General features: G+C 49.3%; 1 protein-coding gene across 4 annotated transcripts in view; it reads right to left on the bottom strand.

The window, feature by feature from the left end:
- Positions 1-16925, bottom strand: part of SORL1 (sortilin related receptor 1) — a 175789-nt gene that overhangs the window by 81543 nt on the left and 77321 nt on the right. For all 4 annotated transcript variants that reach the window (NM_001082664.1, XM_089328999.1, XM_089328989.1 and 1 more), the window contains 5 exon segments: positions 40-212; positions 3955-4040; positions 4502-4627; positions 9904-10090; positions 11442-11620. In NM_001082664.1, the coding sequence (NP_001076133.1) occupies positions 40-212; positions 3955-4040; positions 4502-4627; positions 9904-10090; positions 11442-11620 (751 nt within the window).

Raw genomic sequence — 16925 nt, 5'->3', positions numbered from 1 at the left:
CAAGGCCCAGACCCCAGCACAGACCAAGGGCTGACTCACCTGGATGACGTCCAAGGCCAGGTCAGACCAATACAGGCAGTTGTGCTCATAGTCAAAGTCCAGGGCCACTGCTGCCCGCAACCCAGTGAGGGGCAACTGCTCCGTGGTTCCGGAAGCCAGGTCATAGCGGTGGATGGACTTGCGCGTGGCGTACAGGATGAACTCGTTCTCTTCTGCCAGAGACACACAACACATCCGGGAGGTTGGGCCCAGGGGATGCCGCTGAGGTCCTAGCACCTCTGAGCTACTCTTCTCCCATGCAAACTCCTCGTGCCCACTGGTGGTGGGGATCGCGTGGCAGAGCCAAGGAATCCAGAGTCGGAAGGTGTGCAGTGGAACCACATTCCAGCCTTGAGCAAGTCACTTGCTCCAGGGATCTCTCTGCATCCGCAAGCGTCTGGTACATCTTCTTAAAGATCAAGACCCTGCGGAACGCACGCTTCAACACGCACGTTGCTGAGCTCAGCCTCAAGTTGTCAGGTGGTTGGCGACACCAACCACCACACACTCCCTAGTGATGCCCGCACCCCGCAACTCCACGATCTGGCTGACCGGAGACCACTAGAGGCTGAACACTCGTAACTAACTTTTCCAACCAACTGGCTCCCTCACTCGTGTTGTTCACAAGGACACGTGGCAATTCGTCCAACCTATCAAGATGCTCAAACGGTAATCAGACATCTTTTCGCAACTCTTTACAAAACGTTCCACAACATCAGTTTCAGAAAGACTCTTCCTGCCTCAACAGATTCTCATGCAATATACTTAGGGCGAGTAAGGGCACGGCTTGATGCTCTAACAGCTGTGATGGAATTCAATTTGACAAATGAGAAAAACTGAGATCAGAGAGGTGAAGTAACTCACCCAAGGTCAGTGGCAGAACGAAGATCGGAACCCAGGCGGTCCGGGTCCACAGGCTATGTTTCAGTCACAGCATTATCCTGCCACCACCATCTTTCAGGATTCAGGAATGCAAGCCCAGAGCGCCTGCCCTGATGTCAGACAACCAGCTGGTTACAGGAAGTGCTCTCCCTTGGACACCAAGGATGCAGCTGGGCCGACACCCAGATCCTTCCCCAGCGCCCGTGTGTGGGGCACCCACTCTAAAGCCTGCAGACCATGAATGTGGGGGGACGCGTGGGGGTGGCTGCCTCCACCCACCTCTCCCAGCCCTTGCGCTCCTGTGCGTGTCTGTCATTATTAGGCACCTCATGTATGCCTACCTAGGCAAAATCGTTTACAATGAGTGGATAAACAAGCACTGACCCAGAGAAGCCGGCAGAGAACACACAAGCAAGACTTAGAGAAATGCCATCCCATCACAGAGGAGAGGGCTTCGGAGGAAGGAGGATTAGAGGCAGCTGGGCCCATCATGCCTCAGGGCACAACTCAGGGCAACACTCTGCTGGTATGAGCCTGTGTTGCTAACCAAATGTTTGGTACTTGGGTCATCTCCCTAGAGAGACTCACAGTAAAAAGATATTAGAAAAAAAGTTTTTTCAAAAGAGCATCTATTTTCACAGGACGCTGCACATGGGACCAAAATGCAAATCTGCATGGCTGGTTAGTGCCCCCGCCCCCACTCCATGCATTCAGTGAAAGCAAGTATGAGTCACCTGCATTACAAAGATTATGCACCAAAAGGTAAGCCCGGGGTGGGCATTTGGTCAGGTCCTGCATCAGAGTCACCAGATTCCACCCAGAGCCCTGCTCCTGACAACACACATCCTGGGCGGCAGCTGGTGATGGTGCAAGTGCGTAGGTCCCCTGCGCCCACACGGGAGACCTGGATCGACTCCTGCTTCCCAGCCTCAGCACGGCCCAACCCAGCCATTGTGGCATCTGTAGGGGTGAGCCGCAGATAGGGGCTCTCTCTTTCTCTGCCTCTCTCTCCTTAATAAACAAAATGTAGAAATAAATAAATCCACCTAAAATTTTAATATGGTAAAAGTCTGCCATTTTTCTTTGGTCTCACTTCACTTCAAAGCCATCTAAGGTACCTCCACATGATAACCAATCTCTCCTTTTTGTTTTCCAGAAAACCTTCCCACTGCCATTCCCAGGGAGGGAGGGGGAGTCAAGAGGCAGGGCCCGTGAGGACTCTGTCCACAGAAGCCAGCCTTATGCCCCCATCTCTCTCCAGCAACTAGAAACCCCACCCTGTTAACTCTGTATCTTCTAAGAAACTAATGCCCCATCGCAGAGCCTACGTCCAGAAATACTCAACTTAGGGTTGGGCACAGAGGAGCACGTGTCTCAACATTTACCCTAGAGAAGCTACAGAATTCTTGGCCAACGCTGGCCAGGCACAGCACAGCCTGGACATGCGTGTTTTTACAGTAATTAAAAGGGAAGAAAAATGACTGTATTTTTCAAATCCTTCCAGTTGCTGAGATAACGTCACCCCTGCACAGATGTGATGGTTCCCGGTAGTCCTAGGAAACCAGCTTTGCGAGTCCATGCCCTTTTTTTTTCTTTGACCTTTAGGAGGCAGCCTACACTGAAAGGGAGACTTCTCCACTTCATCCTCTGTTCTGTTTCTCCTGTCAGTTTCCCTTTGCTGCCAGTTTAGATGGCTTGAAAAAAAAATTTTTGTCCCTCGCTAATTACCTTTAAAAATATTTATTATAGAGGACGCACTCCAGCCCCTTCGGTGCAATGGCTCACAGCATCCTAGCCCAAGCCCTCGTGGCTAATGGCTCTTGTGAGGAGGAGATTTGAGTATCATCTGCTCATTTGAAGGAATCTGCGGGAGCCATGGTTCTCTGGGAGCCTCCGCAGTGAGGTATGTTAATTACCCTGGTAATGATGGAAGATTAAATTAAGGGACTAACGAGCTTAGCATGAAAAACAGCAAGGCAAGCTGGCAAGCAGCGAGCAAACCAGAGGGCTGCTGGGCCCTGCCTCTGGAAGACAACGCACGTTCCCCGTGACCCACTGGGCGCCGTGGCTGCTCCATTCCACAGCACGCCGCGGCGGGAGGGCGGCCTCCTCTCCATGGAGGCAGGAGACACGTGAGCGGGTGGAAGGGCTGTGATCACAGAAGGGCTCTCACTGAATAAGTAGAAACCCAGAGAAGACAGAGCGGAGGCTGAGCCCCAAGCTCTCCTGTAGGCAGAGTAATTTCACGTCTACATTAGAAATACCTGAACGCGTTCCATCACCACTACATCAACTTAAAACATGCTTTGGAACACACTACAATCTGTAGAGCACATGTAATCACTCTAATGAAGTTTTTTCTTAATGGGCAGGCATCGTGCTCATCTAAAATAATGAGAATGACTCGTTTGCCATTTGGGTGAAGTCCAATGACAAGCGTGGGGCTCGGAATCTAAATCTTCACTTTGTCGCTTTCTGGATGGGTGACACCTTAGCTAAGTCCTTTAACCCTGTCCTCTGAAGATGCCTACTTCCTTATATTAAAAAAAAATAAAGTTGGGGCTGATAATATCTACTTCATTGGGCTGTGAATAGGATTGGCAACACACTGAAAAGTACATGAAAATCTGTAAAATTCCACTAAAGCATAATTATGTTAAAACTGAAACAGACCACTTAGCTGCTTCCTAAGAAGGCACAAGTGTCTTCGTATTCAACTTTGACAAAGGAATCAAGGCAGACACAAAAGCCTGGGGGCACCCCGCAGTCCCCCACACCTTCCACACCACACACACTGAGCAAATATTTCTCAACAAAGGAGCTGCCTTCAAAAAACTGAACCAATGCAAACTAGTTTCTATTCCCGCAGAAGCGGAAGGCTATGCGCAAGTCGACTTTGGATACTCAGGTTAGGGAAAAGGAATCTCCATGATGTTGTCATTTCCATCATGTTCCCTACTGGGTTAGAGCTACAAGCCTGCACCCGGGCTACAGCGGTGAATTAAGTCAAAGGGGAGAAACCACCTCTCTTACCTGCCAGGGGACAGGGGACCAGCTCTCCTTCCAGCCGTGCCTCAACATCTCCTCCACTACAGGTGTCCCCAGAAATCTTCCGGTAGCTGTCACCCCGCCAAAGCAAGAAGTCAGAAACAGCAGAGAATAGTCAGAAAGGCAGCCCAACTGGGGAGGTACTTCCTGCTTGTGGAGAACACATTCCATCTGTCCACCTCTCAAGAAACCCAGAGGGAGGCCCTGCAGTCTCCCAGAATCAGCTGCGTTGATAAATCAGCAGGCCCAGACTAGCGAGAGCAGTAGCCTGGGCTAGACTTTGACACACATCTCTTCAGTAAATGCCTCTGAAGAGGTCTCCCCATGCAGGTCAGGACTGTAGAGGCTCCCAGAGTCACTGAGAAGCTTACAGACTCAGAACTTTTTGGACACTGCGTGTAGGAGACACTAAATGTTGCCCAAACTACATGCAACCCGCCAACATGGAATTCTAGAATGTGGGACATGCATGGATCCCCAGTGGTTCTCTCTTCCCTGACTACCGGGAGACCCCTGTGAGCCTGATACGTACCCTCTTGATCGCCTGTACGTAGAGCCCACGGGACAAGGCACTGGAGGGGAGGACTTTCCAGAAAATCCTGGATCTGGAACACACACCTCTAATGCCAAGTCTTCACTCATCCGGAAGCCAAAGTCACTGCAAAGGCAATTGGACGTCATTTATGATTCCAGGCACTTGTAACCACTGTTGACTTTTACAGAACATCCTTCCTGTCACTTGTGTTAGTTACTTAACGTGGCCCTTTAAAGAACACTCATTTTGTTGCACTGAAATACACCTTCAGAAGCAGCTTTCCATCAGAATCCCAAGTGGAAAGTCACTATGATATGCCATAAATATACAGAAATGACACAAATCATGCAAAACCAAACACTTTTTTTTTTTTTGACAGGCAGAGTGGACAGTGAGAGAGAGAGAGAGAGAGAAAGGTCTTCCTTTGCCGTTGGTTCACCCTCCAATGGCCGCTGCGCTGCGGCCAGCGCACCACGCTGATCCGATGGCAGGAGCCAGGTACTTATCCTGGTCTTCCATGGGGTGCAGGGCCCAAGGACTTGGGCCATCCTCCACTGCACTCCCAGGTCACAGCAGAGAGCTGGCCTGGAAGAGGGGCAACCGGGACAGAATCCGGCGCCCAACCGGGACTAGAACCCGGTGTGCCGGCGCTGCAAGGCGGAGGATTAGCCTAGTGAGCTGTGGCGCCGGCCTCAAACACTACTTTTTAAAAAAATTATTTATTTATTGAAAGGCAGAGATACACACTGAGAGAGGAAGAGACAGAGTGAGAGCAAGAAAGAAAGATTTTCCATCTGCTGGTTTACTCCCCAAATGGCCACAACGGCCTGAGCTGGGCCAGGCCAAAGCCAGGAGCTTCCCACGTGGGTGCAGGGGGCCCAAGCCCTTAGTTCATTTCTGCTACTTTTGCGAGGCTGTTAGCAGGGAGCTGGATTGAAAGTGGAGTAGCCAGGACTCAAAGCAGTGCCCAGACAGGATGCTGGCGATGCAGGCAGCAGCTTAAATGATATGCTACAATGCCGGCCCCCCAAATACTACTAAATGTTAGATAGGTCCAATTCCCCACCCAAAGATTCTGGGCCTGCCCTCTCTTTGTTGAAAAAAATTAGCAGCAAATATTAGAGTTACAAGCACCCAATGACACAGCTTGGCATAATCAGCATAATTAAAAAATAAATTTTTGAAGAGTAACATTTTTTAAAAAAGATTTATTTATTCCTTTGAAAGAGTTACACACCGAGAGAGAAGGAGAGGCAGAGAGAGAGAGAGAGAGAGAGGTCTTCTGCCTGCTGGTTCACTCCCCTGGCTGCAATGGCCATAGCTATGCCAATCCGAAGCCAGGAGCTTCTTCCAGGTCTCCTACGTGGGTGCAGGGGCCCAAGGCTCTGGGCCATCTTCTACTGCTTTCCCAGGCCATAGCAGAGAGCTGGATTGGAAGTGGAGCAGCCAGGACTCAAAGTGGTGCCCACATGGATGCCGGCACTGCAGGTGCCAGTCCCTGAGAGTAATATTTTTAAAAACAATGTATTTTTACTAAGGATTCAACATTGTTTAAGACTGTCCATAAGCCATTTACATCATTTTAAGTTAAGTTCCTCATCCTACACACTGCAAACCAGCAGCTTGCTTCACCCTAAGACTTCCGGTGATTTGGGAGTCACATCTTCCAGCTCAGTGGGCAGCAGCTTGGTGTGGGAAGGAGGAGACCCCAGTGGCATCTCAGCTCTGGTCTCAACTGCGTGACTTCTCGGCCCACTTGACAACTCTGACACGAGGCAGGGAGAGGGGGCTGGTGTGCAGTCAGCAGCTAAGATGCCACAGAGGATGCCTGCATCCCACGCTCGAGTGCCTGGGTGGGGGCTTCAGCTCCATTCTCCATTCCAGCTGCCTGCTGTCACTCACCCCGGGAGGCAGATGCTTGGGTCTCTGTCCCTGGCCTGGCTCCAGCCCGACCCATCACTGACCATATTGTGGTCATTTGGGGAGTAAACCAGCAGATGGGAGCGTGTTCTCATGTACGTGCTCTTTCAAATTAAAGAAATAAACATTAAAAAAAATAAAATGCAACTGTGTCACTTATTTCCCCAAACCCTGTTCAAGCTATAAATTCTACAGCCCAAAGGGATTTTTTTTCTATGTTCATGTGCTCCACCAGAAAAAGCTTACTTTATGCAATTCAACAAACATTTCCTCAATGAAAGAACTAGACCAGAGCAAAGTGGTTTGTGTGTAGCACACCATAATCAACACTTAGCATTTGTAGAGCACTGTTCAAAACGCTCTGGCTTTTACTACTGCATCCAATAGGTCCCCTCCATGAAATTGGTTCCCATCTGCTGAATAGCCACTTTGATTTTTTTTTTTTTTTTGGACATGCAGAGTGGACAGTGAGGAGAGAGAAAGATAGAGAGAAAGGTCTTCCTTTTGCCATTGGTTCACCCTCCAATGGCCGCCGTGGCCAGCGCACCGCGCTGATCCGATGGCAGGAGCCAGGTGCTGCTCCTGGTCTCCCATGGGGTGCAGGGCCCAAGCACTTGCGCCATCCTCCACTCCACTCCTGGGCCACAGCAGAGAGCTGGCCTGGAAGAGGGGCAACCGGGACAGAATCCGGCGCCCCGACCGGGACTAGAATTCAGTGTGCCGGCACCACAAGGTGGAGGATTAGCCTAGTGAGCTGCGGCGGCGCCGCTGGCCGTCACTTTGATCTTTTCAGGGGCAGGGTGGAGCTTTAGCTAAATCCTCCTTTTCCTCCAACAGCAAAGCACCCTTCTCAGGCAACTTTCTCTCTGGGAAGTCATGACCCCACAGACTGAGAAACACCAAGACCAGCTCCCTCCCCTCCCTGCAGAGAGATTACCCAAGGCAGTCCACAAGTCAAAGGAAATGCCGTCCCATAAAAACACTGTCCTAATGACAGGTGGGTACGTATCAATACATACATTATGTGCAGGGGTGGAATATAAAATACACCACTTTTTAGGAGGCGCTGTCAAGACTCGGAAAGCCACGCACTTCCTGGCAATGTGGGGAGGTACAAGGACATAAGGGACTGAGATCTGGGACTGCACAGGCCAAGAGCTGGCTTCCCTGCGAGGTTGAAAAAGACTATTGGACAGAACCTGATTTTCAAGTCAGTTTTCAGTCAGTAGAAGCTGTAGTCACAGGCAGACACTCTTAAGCTCACTTGTCTTTACCTCGGCTCCTGTCTTCCATCTGGGGACCATTTCCATTCCCACCCCCACCCCCCGCCCAGTCCAACCCCACCAAGAGCCACACACTCAGGCTGGCTTCTTTCTAACAGCTACATCAACTGCAGGATGGCCTGAAATGAACTTCCTGGGGCTATCAGCCTCACCCTCTCATGTGGCCTGTAGCAGGTTTTTTTTTTTTTCTAATCTGTTCCATCCTGGATGGCTACTTTAAGGGAAGCAAAACCTATAGGTGGAGGTTACCTGTACTCATTGGGTTGGAGAACAGGAGCGAAAGGGAACAGACACCTGTTCCAGGACCGGGGCCTCTACAGTGTCCATCAGCGCAGGGAGGACAACCTGAGGCCAAGAAGTCCCAGATGACAATGACAACTCCAGGGTGTCTACAGCAGAATACTGGAAGGCAAACAGCACTGGGCTGACATCCCCGGGACCCACCTGTGCTGTGACCTTGGAAGGGAAGGACTGTCCCGTCTGGATTAAGCCTTGCTGCTCCCGGGGCAGGCGGAAGCTGCACCTGCATGAAGAACTGCACAATCCAGAATCCCCAAGGCAGTGCTTGCATTTTAAGCCCCCAAGCGAATGATAGGCACATGGAAGTTCCAGAAGCACTGGTGTGGGACAGAGGCCAAATCTGGGTGGCTTTTTGTTTGTACAAATTTATTTCAGAGAGAGAGAGAAATATGCCCCCATGTGCTGATTCACTTCCAGAGCACCTGCAATGGCCAGGGCCGGGTTGAGGCTGAAGCCAGGAGCCAGGAACTCAATCCAAGTCTCCCCTTTGAGGGACAGGGACCTACCTGAACCAGCACTGTTGCCTCCCAGGGTCTGACAGAAAGTCAAGGTCAAAGTCAGGAGCCATGGCCAGGAATCAAACACACACTCTGATGTGGGACGCAGGCACCTTAACCACTAGGCTAAACGTCTGCCCCTGGCTGGTTGCTTCTGTAAATAAGGTTTCACTGGATCACGGCCAGGACCATTTATCCACGACAGACGTCACTCATCTACTGGAGCTTCCACGGACACAGCTCAGCGGTTACAACAAGAGACCACAGAAACCACACAGCCTATGAAGCCTGAAAGACTTACTCCGAGTCCCTGTTCCAACCTCTCACCTAGAACACATGAGAAGTTTCTGGCTTCAGCCAAGGTATGCGTGGCTGCCTCTGTGCCTCGGCTCCCACTGAAATTGAGTTCTGTGTCTCTATTCAGTGTCTGTGCTCTGCTGTTACCGCTGACCAACCTGCAATGACCATCTGCTGAGTTATTACCGCTGAGACAGTCGGGGGCTCTGGGACCCCAGATCCTCAACTGCCACAACTGTCTGCCCCTAGTGCAGCTCTCTTCTGACCATCGGCCTGCCTCAAACGCCCTCCAAGGCTGACGGGGCTGATGGGATCAGGCGCATATCCTCTAGGGTTGCTACTTTGACCATACATTCTCTTTCAGCCTCCTCTCCACTCTCTGCCCCGCTTCACGTACCCTGCCACACTTTCCTGGCTCCACGCCTGCACGCCCCTGCCACATGGCCGCAGGGCCACCTCCCTGTACACCCACTTGCTTCCTTCATGCCCACCTCAAACACTGCTTCATCTAGAAATTTCCCGGTTCCCAAACGGCAAATCACAGCCCTCCACTTCCTTTCATTAATCACAGGGGAAGAAACCGATGCCCCTTCAAGTCACCTGCTGCTTTGCATCGCCTGTCACAGTTACTTCCTCCCATGTCACTTCTTCCACTTTTAGCATTCTCAGCAGTGCCTGGGATGTTTTGCTCAAGAAATAATGAATGATGCCAAAAATACACACACTAACACTCCTCATTTCAGACAAAGACATAAATCCTCTTAGAAAAGGGGTCCAAAGGAAAAAGTTACCCACGACAGAAAATTCAGACATTTCCGTTCCTCAGTTGCGCTCGTGGACAGACACTCGAGAGCTATTTGCTCCTGAATAAGCTGTTGCGGCTTCCCTGGGTGTTCGCACAACACGCAGTACATGGCTGTACCAAGGACAACCTGTGTAAGAAGCGCCTCGTGTTCCTGCACATACAAGATGCTTGCTCGGTACTTGCTCCTTTCTCTTCCTTGCCTTACTTGGCAGAGTGCCCATGCCTTAGTCTTCTCCCCCTGCACTGCTAAGTGAATAAAACACACAGTGATTCCCCAGCCATGGCAGAAGAGCTCACCACTCATAGTCCTCCCGGGTGCAGGAGCAGTTGGACACAACCACCGGCCTGTCAAAGTCTTCTCCGTTAAAGCATGTGGCGTGCGGGGTCCTCCGTTTGAAAACAGTCTTGTGTCCAAGCAAACACTCATTCCCCCGCTCATCAGATGGTGACCAGAGCTTGTAGTCGTTCTCTGTGCAAGGAACCCCTGGGGGGAAAGAAGTATAGTACAGAGCGTGAGAGGCAGGCCCATGCAGGGTTGCCCTGCTCACCACTTCCTGTCCATCCTGTGCACCAGCAAGCCACAGACCTCAGGAGCTGTCCCAAGGCCCTAACGGACTTGAGTCAGCCTGAGAAAGCTGGGAAGAGGAGAGCCACCTTTGGGCACCACGCAAACTTCGGAATTACTTTAGGATACTCAGCATTTCCTTTTTGAAACAGAACCTGGGGGTGTCTCTTTCCACAGTCATCAGGGAAAGCTTGAATCTCTTGTCAGGGGCATTGTTCCCTGCCTGCTTCCTCGGGTTGTCTGGGCACACCTGGCAGCATGGTCCCAGAGCAATGGAGAATTCACCTGCCCCACTTGAAGGGACAGGACTTTCACAGCAGGAAGGTGAGACATGGCAAGACAACTTGCATGGTCACTCAACTTAGAAACATACGTAGTGTGTGCTTACTACCCCAAGGGCAAACTGTGCCCATGTTTACATGGGTGTTTCATGTCTTTTCTTATGTTTCTGCAGTATGATCAAATACCACCCTGAAGCTGAGGCACAGCTATCCGTGAAATGCAATTCAAATCCACAAGTCTTCATGAAATCCCTACTGAAAGGCTACCAGGCTACCCAGCCGATAAAACAAAGATATGCACACGTTCTTGTTTTTAAGGTACACACAGCATTCAGCTGTGTCATTTAAGCTGTGATGAGTGTACTTAGGTCTGGGTACAGAGCAGAGGGGGGTGTCTTCTAGCTGGGACATCAGATTGGACCCTGACACAACAAAGGGATTTCAACCAGTGGAGCCCAGTGGGTGGGGATGAGAAGGAATGAGCAGGCAGCCGGGATGACACCAGCCAAGGCAGAGTTAGGAAAGGACAGGTAGTGTGGAGGGACAGGGAGAGGACAGAGGATTTTCACCCTGCCTACTTCCTTCCATGTCCCACATCTAGACGGGCAGGTCGTGGCTGTACCCTCGATGGTTTGGAGAGGCCTCCACATCACCAGCACCCTGCTTCACAGACAGTCAAGTGCACTCACTGACCGTGTCCCCCTAGAACTACTGATATGGGAGAGTGCTTTTCATTCATTCATCAACCCACATATTCAACAGACATATACGTGCCTGCTGTGTGCCAGGGACTGCGCAAGGACACAAAGGCATGAGGAATAACACAGTGCATCCTCATTTACCTCCCTGGCTTTGTCACTGACTTGCACGTGCCCTTCTCCTCCAATGGATCATAAACTCATCCAAGTACCTGATGTCCAAGCTGGAGCTTTGCCCACAACAGGAGGTCAGTAAATGTCTACAGGAAAAGGGCAGAGACAACGGCTTACCCAGGGCGTCTGTGGCATTGACCTGGAGGATGAGCCAGCTGTGCACGTTCTCCTTGTTGGAGCCAAAGATGGTGAAGACCGTGCTCTTCTCGCCGGGTTCCGTGAGGAGCCCATACACAAACACGGGCTTCTCAGAGAAGGTGAAGGCTTTCCAGGTCTCCCCTTCGTTGGTACTGTACCTGCCCAAGGCAAGTGAGAGCATCCTGGTGAGCAAAGTCTCCGGGGCAAGCACTCGGCTCCAGGCCACGTTCACCAGGACCAGCAAGCAGGACTGCTTGGAGAAATGGCTGAGCTAGGCTAGCACAAGGACGTTTGTGCCAGAAACAAAGGAAGCCTAAGAGACTCGCACAGCCAGCCCCAAAGGACTCAGGGACCAGCCTCATGGGCGCTCCAGCTGGCCAAATTTAGAAAAATTTGAACACAAAAGAGAAAAATGATGGTAACAGATTAACCACTGATGAAAATAGGGCAAGGGTCTTTAATGATGGCAAGCGAGAGAACTGAAGAAGGGAGGGTTTTTTTTTTTCTTGTATTAACAGAGAATACCACCTAACAAAAATTAAAAACAATAAAGGAATGAGGAAACTTCAGGTGCTTCATTGGATGCTAAAACCACCTGTTGGAAGTGTCAGGGACTCGGATGTTCAGAGTCTTATTCCTACATGACTCATCACGACACAGGGGAAATGCAGTTTTCCAGTGGGCACTCAGAGTCGTAAACTTCACCAAACTTAGCAACAGCGGCGTCAGGACAATCTGACGTTACGTGTCTCCCGAATAAAGGGCCGAGACCACCGCACCAGCTGGGCACTATCCTCTAACTCTGGGCAGATGCATCAGGAAAGGCATTCTCTGTGATCACTGCTCTGGACTCTTGGATGACACCAAGGGCATGAAAAGCAAACAGATAAAAAGGCAGAGGTTCAGTTGGTTAACAGAGGAAGGAAAGGCGCAAACGCATTCATAATACGTAAATTCAATACAGGTTTCTTCGAGATTGACCAAATCCTGAATGAGGGAAGAAAGGGAACCAGACATAATAGGGCAACTAAGAAAATAGAGTCTAAAAGTAATACTGAGTTCATGTTAATTTTCTTAAGCACTGATATGACATTATGATTATATAGGAAAATGTCCTTAGTAGAGATACATGTTTAAATATTAAGTTGTGAAGAGACATGATGTAGGCAACTTATTGTTCAAATGATTGAGCTAAAAAGGATAGGAGGAAGGAAGGAAGGGAGGGAGGAAGAAAGAAAAAGAGAAATAGAGAGAGGGAGGGAGGGGGGGAAGGGAGAAGAACAAAGGAAGAAAAGGAAAGAAAAGAGGGAAAAGACTGATGATAGAATCAAGGCAAACTGGCAAAAAATTAACAAACAACTGATGACTCTGGATGAAGATTACACAGGTATTCTTCCTACTTTTTGTGATCTTAAAAATTAGGAAAGTAAAAAGTGGGGCCGGAGCTATGGCGCAGTAGGTTAATCCTCCACCTGTGGCGCCGGCATCCCATATGGGCATTGACTCTAGTCCCGGCAACTCCTCTTTCGATCCAGCTTTCTGCTGTGGCCTGGGAAAGTAGAAGATGGCCCAAGTGCTTGGGGCGCCTGCACCCACGTGGGAGACCTGGAAGAAGCACCTGGCCTCTGGCTTCAGATCAGTGAAGCGCCGGCCGTTGTGGCCAACTGGGGAGTGAACCAGCGGGTGGAAGACCTTACTATCTCTCCCTCTGTCTGTATTTGAGAGGTAGAGTTACAATCTTTAAAAAAAAAAAAAAAGGAAAGTAAAAAGTTAGAGGAAAAATATTATCCTGGGAAAAGTCTGAAGGCAAGGAAGCAAGCCCTTGGAAAAATAAGCAGCATGTAAGCAAGTGAACTAATTTTAAATTCCCTTTTGTATTGAAGAAGAGGAAGAAGAAGAAGGGGAGGAACAAGAGGAGACCCTTGAGGGGCCTGGGGGTGGGAAGAATCTGCTTGATACAAACCCAGAAGTCACTCGGAGCTCTCTTTAAAATCACAGGACCTCTGGGGCTCTCTCTAATCACATACAAACTTTTTTTTCTCACTTTCCTCATATTTTTGCAATTTTACTTTTATTCCCTCTGGAGACTAGAACTGACGGAAAGCTTTTTCATGACATCACTCGATCTAAACACTTCCTCTTATACTGAGATGACTAAAACTGACACCTCTACGAGCAGGCAAGGAGTCACATCAAGCGGCAGAGTTATGCAGCAATGTAGCGAACCTTACCAGGAGGCTAAGGGGGGTGTTCTACAAGAAGTTCTCCTCTGGTTGATAGACTTTGGAGTTCTGTGAATTTGGAAGCAGGTATTTGGATAAGTGAACTCATTCTATCTCTTCCTTGCCCATAGTGAGGAGCCAAAAGCTTAGTACCACTTTCAATGCAAACTGAATGTGCAGTGTTGGTCTATTACCAGACATGACGGCAGCAACCCTCCTGCTCTGTGATAATGTTGAAAGTCCATTTATTTGTACATCACCAAGTTCATTCCATTTAAGAGCTCCACAAACCCAAGACAACTTCAGGAAATGAATCACCCCAATTCTCAAGAGGTTTCCAGAGGACTCTGAAAATAGCTCATTCATGAGACTAACCAGCAGGTGCACAGTCACGCACAGCCTTGTGTCTCAGGATAGAATTCTCATTTGGAAAACAGAATTGTGGGGGAACGGATGGTCACATTCCCAGCCATGGCAGTTAAGGTAACATCTATTTTGGACTGAATTCTGAAACCTAAAGGAGAGACTGTGTTGGTGAAGTGAAAGTGACAGAAACCTTTCAAAAAAAATCATGCCACCTTTTTATTTATAAATCATGGAAGATAAAATATTCCAGCTTTTAAAAACAGAGAATTCAAACTGTTGAAGTAAAATTATAGACATAATCCCATGGTCAAATACCAATACTCACAATATCACAATGTAACAACAGATATTGTAAAATGGAGAAACAGCGGTGGATGTGCAACTCACGGGGCTAACATGAGGCTGCATAGAAAGGTCCCTGATGAGCCCAGAGTTTTCAAGAATATGTTCAAGATAAAAGTCATATGATACGGAGCAAAAAAAAAAAATTACAGGGCATCAGTAATCTGCTAATTATTCATTACTCATTCCAGCTGTAATTCTTCCAGCCAGGAGTCTGTTGGAACAGTAGCCCTGTGACACAGTTCAAAATGAGTCAAGGAATGTGTTGCAAATTACCAAAACAACTGGTACAGGGATGGGATGGTGTTCTAGAAAGTTCTAAAAGAATTACAAAGAAATATGAGTATTGTTCTGAGAGCCAGTGGTATCAATAATCAAAGGAATTTCCATTTTGCATTTATTTATTTATTTATTTATTTATTTTTTGACAGGCAGAGTGGACAGTGAGAGAGAGAGAGAGAGACAGAGAGAAAGGTCTTCCTTTTGCCGTTGGTTCACCCTCCAATGGCGCGCTGCGGCTGGCGCACCGCGCTGATCCAATGGCAGGAGCCAGGTACTTATCCTGGTCTCCCATGCACGTGCAGGGCCCAAGCACTTGGGTCATCCTCCACTGCACTCCCTGGCCACAGCAGAGAGCTGGCCTGGAAGAGGGGCAACCGGGACAGAATCCGGCGCCCTGACCGGGACTAGAACCCAGGGTGCCGGCACCGCAAGGCAGAGGATTAGCCTAGCAAGCCGCGGCGCCGGCTGCTTTTATCTTTATCAAGGAGAATGGTCATCAAACTAGACAAAACAAAAAATAAAAAAAAAAAAAAAACACATGAATTAAAGGGCAACTATTAAAAAATAAATTTTAGAGAACGGAAAGACTTAAAGATAGCATAACTGCAGAGTCTCTTTTATTGATCTCTAGAAAAATAATGGAGAAAAATGATCTCAAGGACCAGAAGAGGGGTCCCATTGTGGCACAGTAGGTTAAGCCATGGCCCGTGACACCTGCACCCATATCAGAGTGCCTCATTTAAGTCCCGCCACTCTGCACTGCTCTTCCAGCTTCCTGCTAAGGTACCTGGGAGGCAACAGATGATTGCCCAAGTACTTGGGTTCCTGCCACCCTTGCCACCCTCCTGGGAGACTCGGCTGGAGGTCTGGGCTCCTGCTGTTGTGTGCATTTGGAAAGTAAACAAACAGATGAAAGATGTATTCATCTCCCTCTCTCTCTCTCATTCTCTACCCCCCCCCATGTCTGTCACTCTGCCTTCCAAATACACAAATAAATCTTTTTGTAAAAAAGATTAGAAGAGGGAAAATAATTTTACTTTCCTAAAGAAGAAAAGGTGATTTCTGGCACGGTTACAAGTCAGGTGATTTGATAGCACTTACATTAAAGGAGGAAGCCAGGGATGGGGACCTAAATGGTCCCATACACACAAGTCACAACAGAGCAACCCTACACCCTTTTCTCCTGGACATGCTTAAAGAACAGGATGATGACACAGAAGGTTCTTCTTTTCCTGAAGCTCTTTGTGGATCACACAGATAAAACTCACAGCTCGTCCAACAAATCCCCAGCGTGCTGCGAGATGGTGTGATCTCAGCCCGCAGCAAGCCTCCCTGTCTCACAGAGCTCAGCACATCTGTCAGGGATCTGGACAGCAATCTGGACGGTGAGTGCACCAGATCTGGAAAGGGTATCGGGCAACTCGCACAGATAACAGCAGTCAATCGCAGGATTCAGAGTGCTTTCCGACAGCAAAGGAGTAAGCAAACAGGAGACTGAAAACCAAGTTCCATATGCAGTTCCAAACCCCACCTGCTCAAGTGTTAGGTGGGGAACATCTGCTCTTTACTAAGATCCACAAGAGAAAGGGATCTCTGAATTTCCAAGTTAACTTGAACTCAGCCTACTAGTACACGAAATAACATGGCTAAATCTCAAAATATTATATGCTGAACAAAAGTCAGACATAAAACAGACACAAACATACAGAATTCTGGAATAGGCGGAACTAGCCTGTAGGGATGACAATGAAATCGGCTCCGTCAGTGGGTGCCGCTGACTGGGGCGGGAGCGCAGGGGTGGGGTGCGCTGCCTGGGAAGGCACAGGTGGATATCTTCCAGAGTAATGGAAATGCTCTGCACAACTTACATGCGTCCTTTAGAACTGCTTACGCGACTGGAATAAAACTTCCCGGGACCCACCACTGTGCAGGGGTTGTCAAAAATGTCAGGTGCAGACTTGGGTGCTTATCTTCCTGTCCTGATCATAGGGATAGATCCGATGTCTTCTGCGTGTTCCACGCATCCGGAGGCAGACCCAGGGGCCCACACGCAAGGCACTGCCGTGGCGATGCAGGGCAGAAGTGGCAGCCCAGAGGTGGGGATGCTGCATGCTACAGATCATGAGGAAAGGAACGGGGGATGTTTCCCACAGAACAGCACATGTTCAGGAGGACACGGATGGGCTCCTCAAATACCTGGAAAGCATCCTGCAGTGTGTGTGTGTCCAGGGAGCAGGGCCACGCCCACTGC

Source organism: Oryctolagus cuniculus, chromosome 1, assembly GCF_051225735.1.
Source record: "Oryctolagus cuniculus isolate XC-2025 breed Fujian yellow rabbit chromosome 1, ASM5122573v1, whole genome shotgun sequence".
Taxonomy (NCBI): domain Eukaryota; kingdom Metazoa; phylum Chordata; class Mammalia; order Lagomorpha; family Leporidae; genus Oryctolagus; species Oryctolagus cuniculus.
The sequence above is the reverse complement of the archived record's forward strand: the minus strand, read 5'-3'. Positions and strand labels throughout refer to the sequence as shown.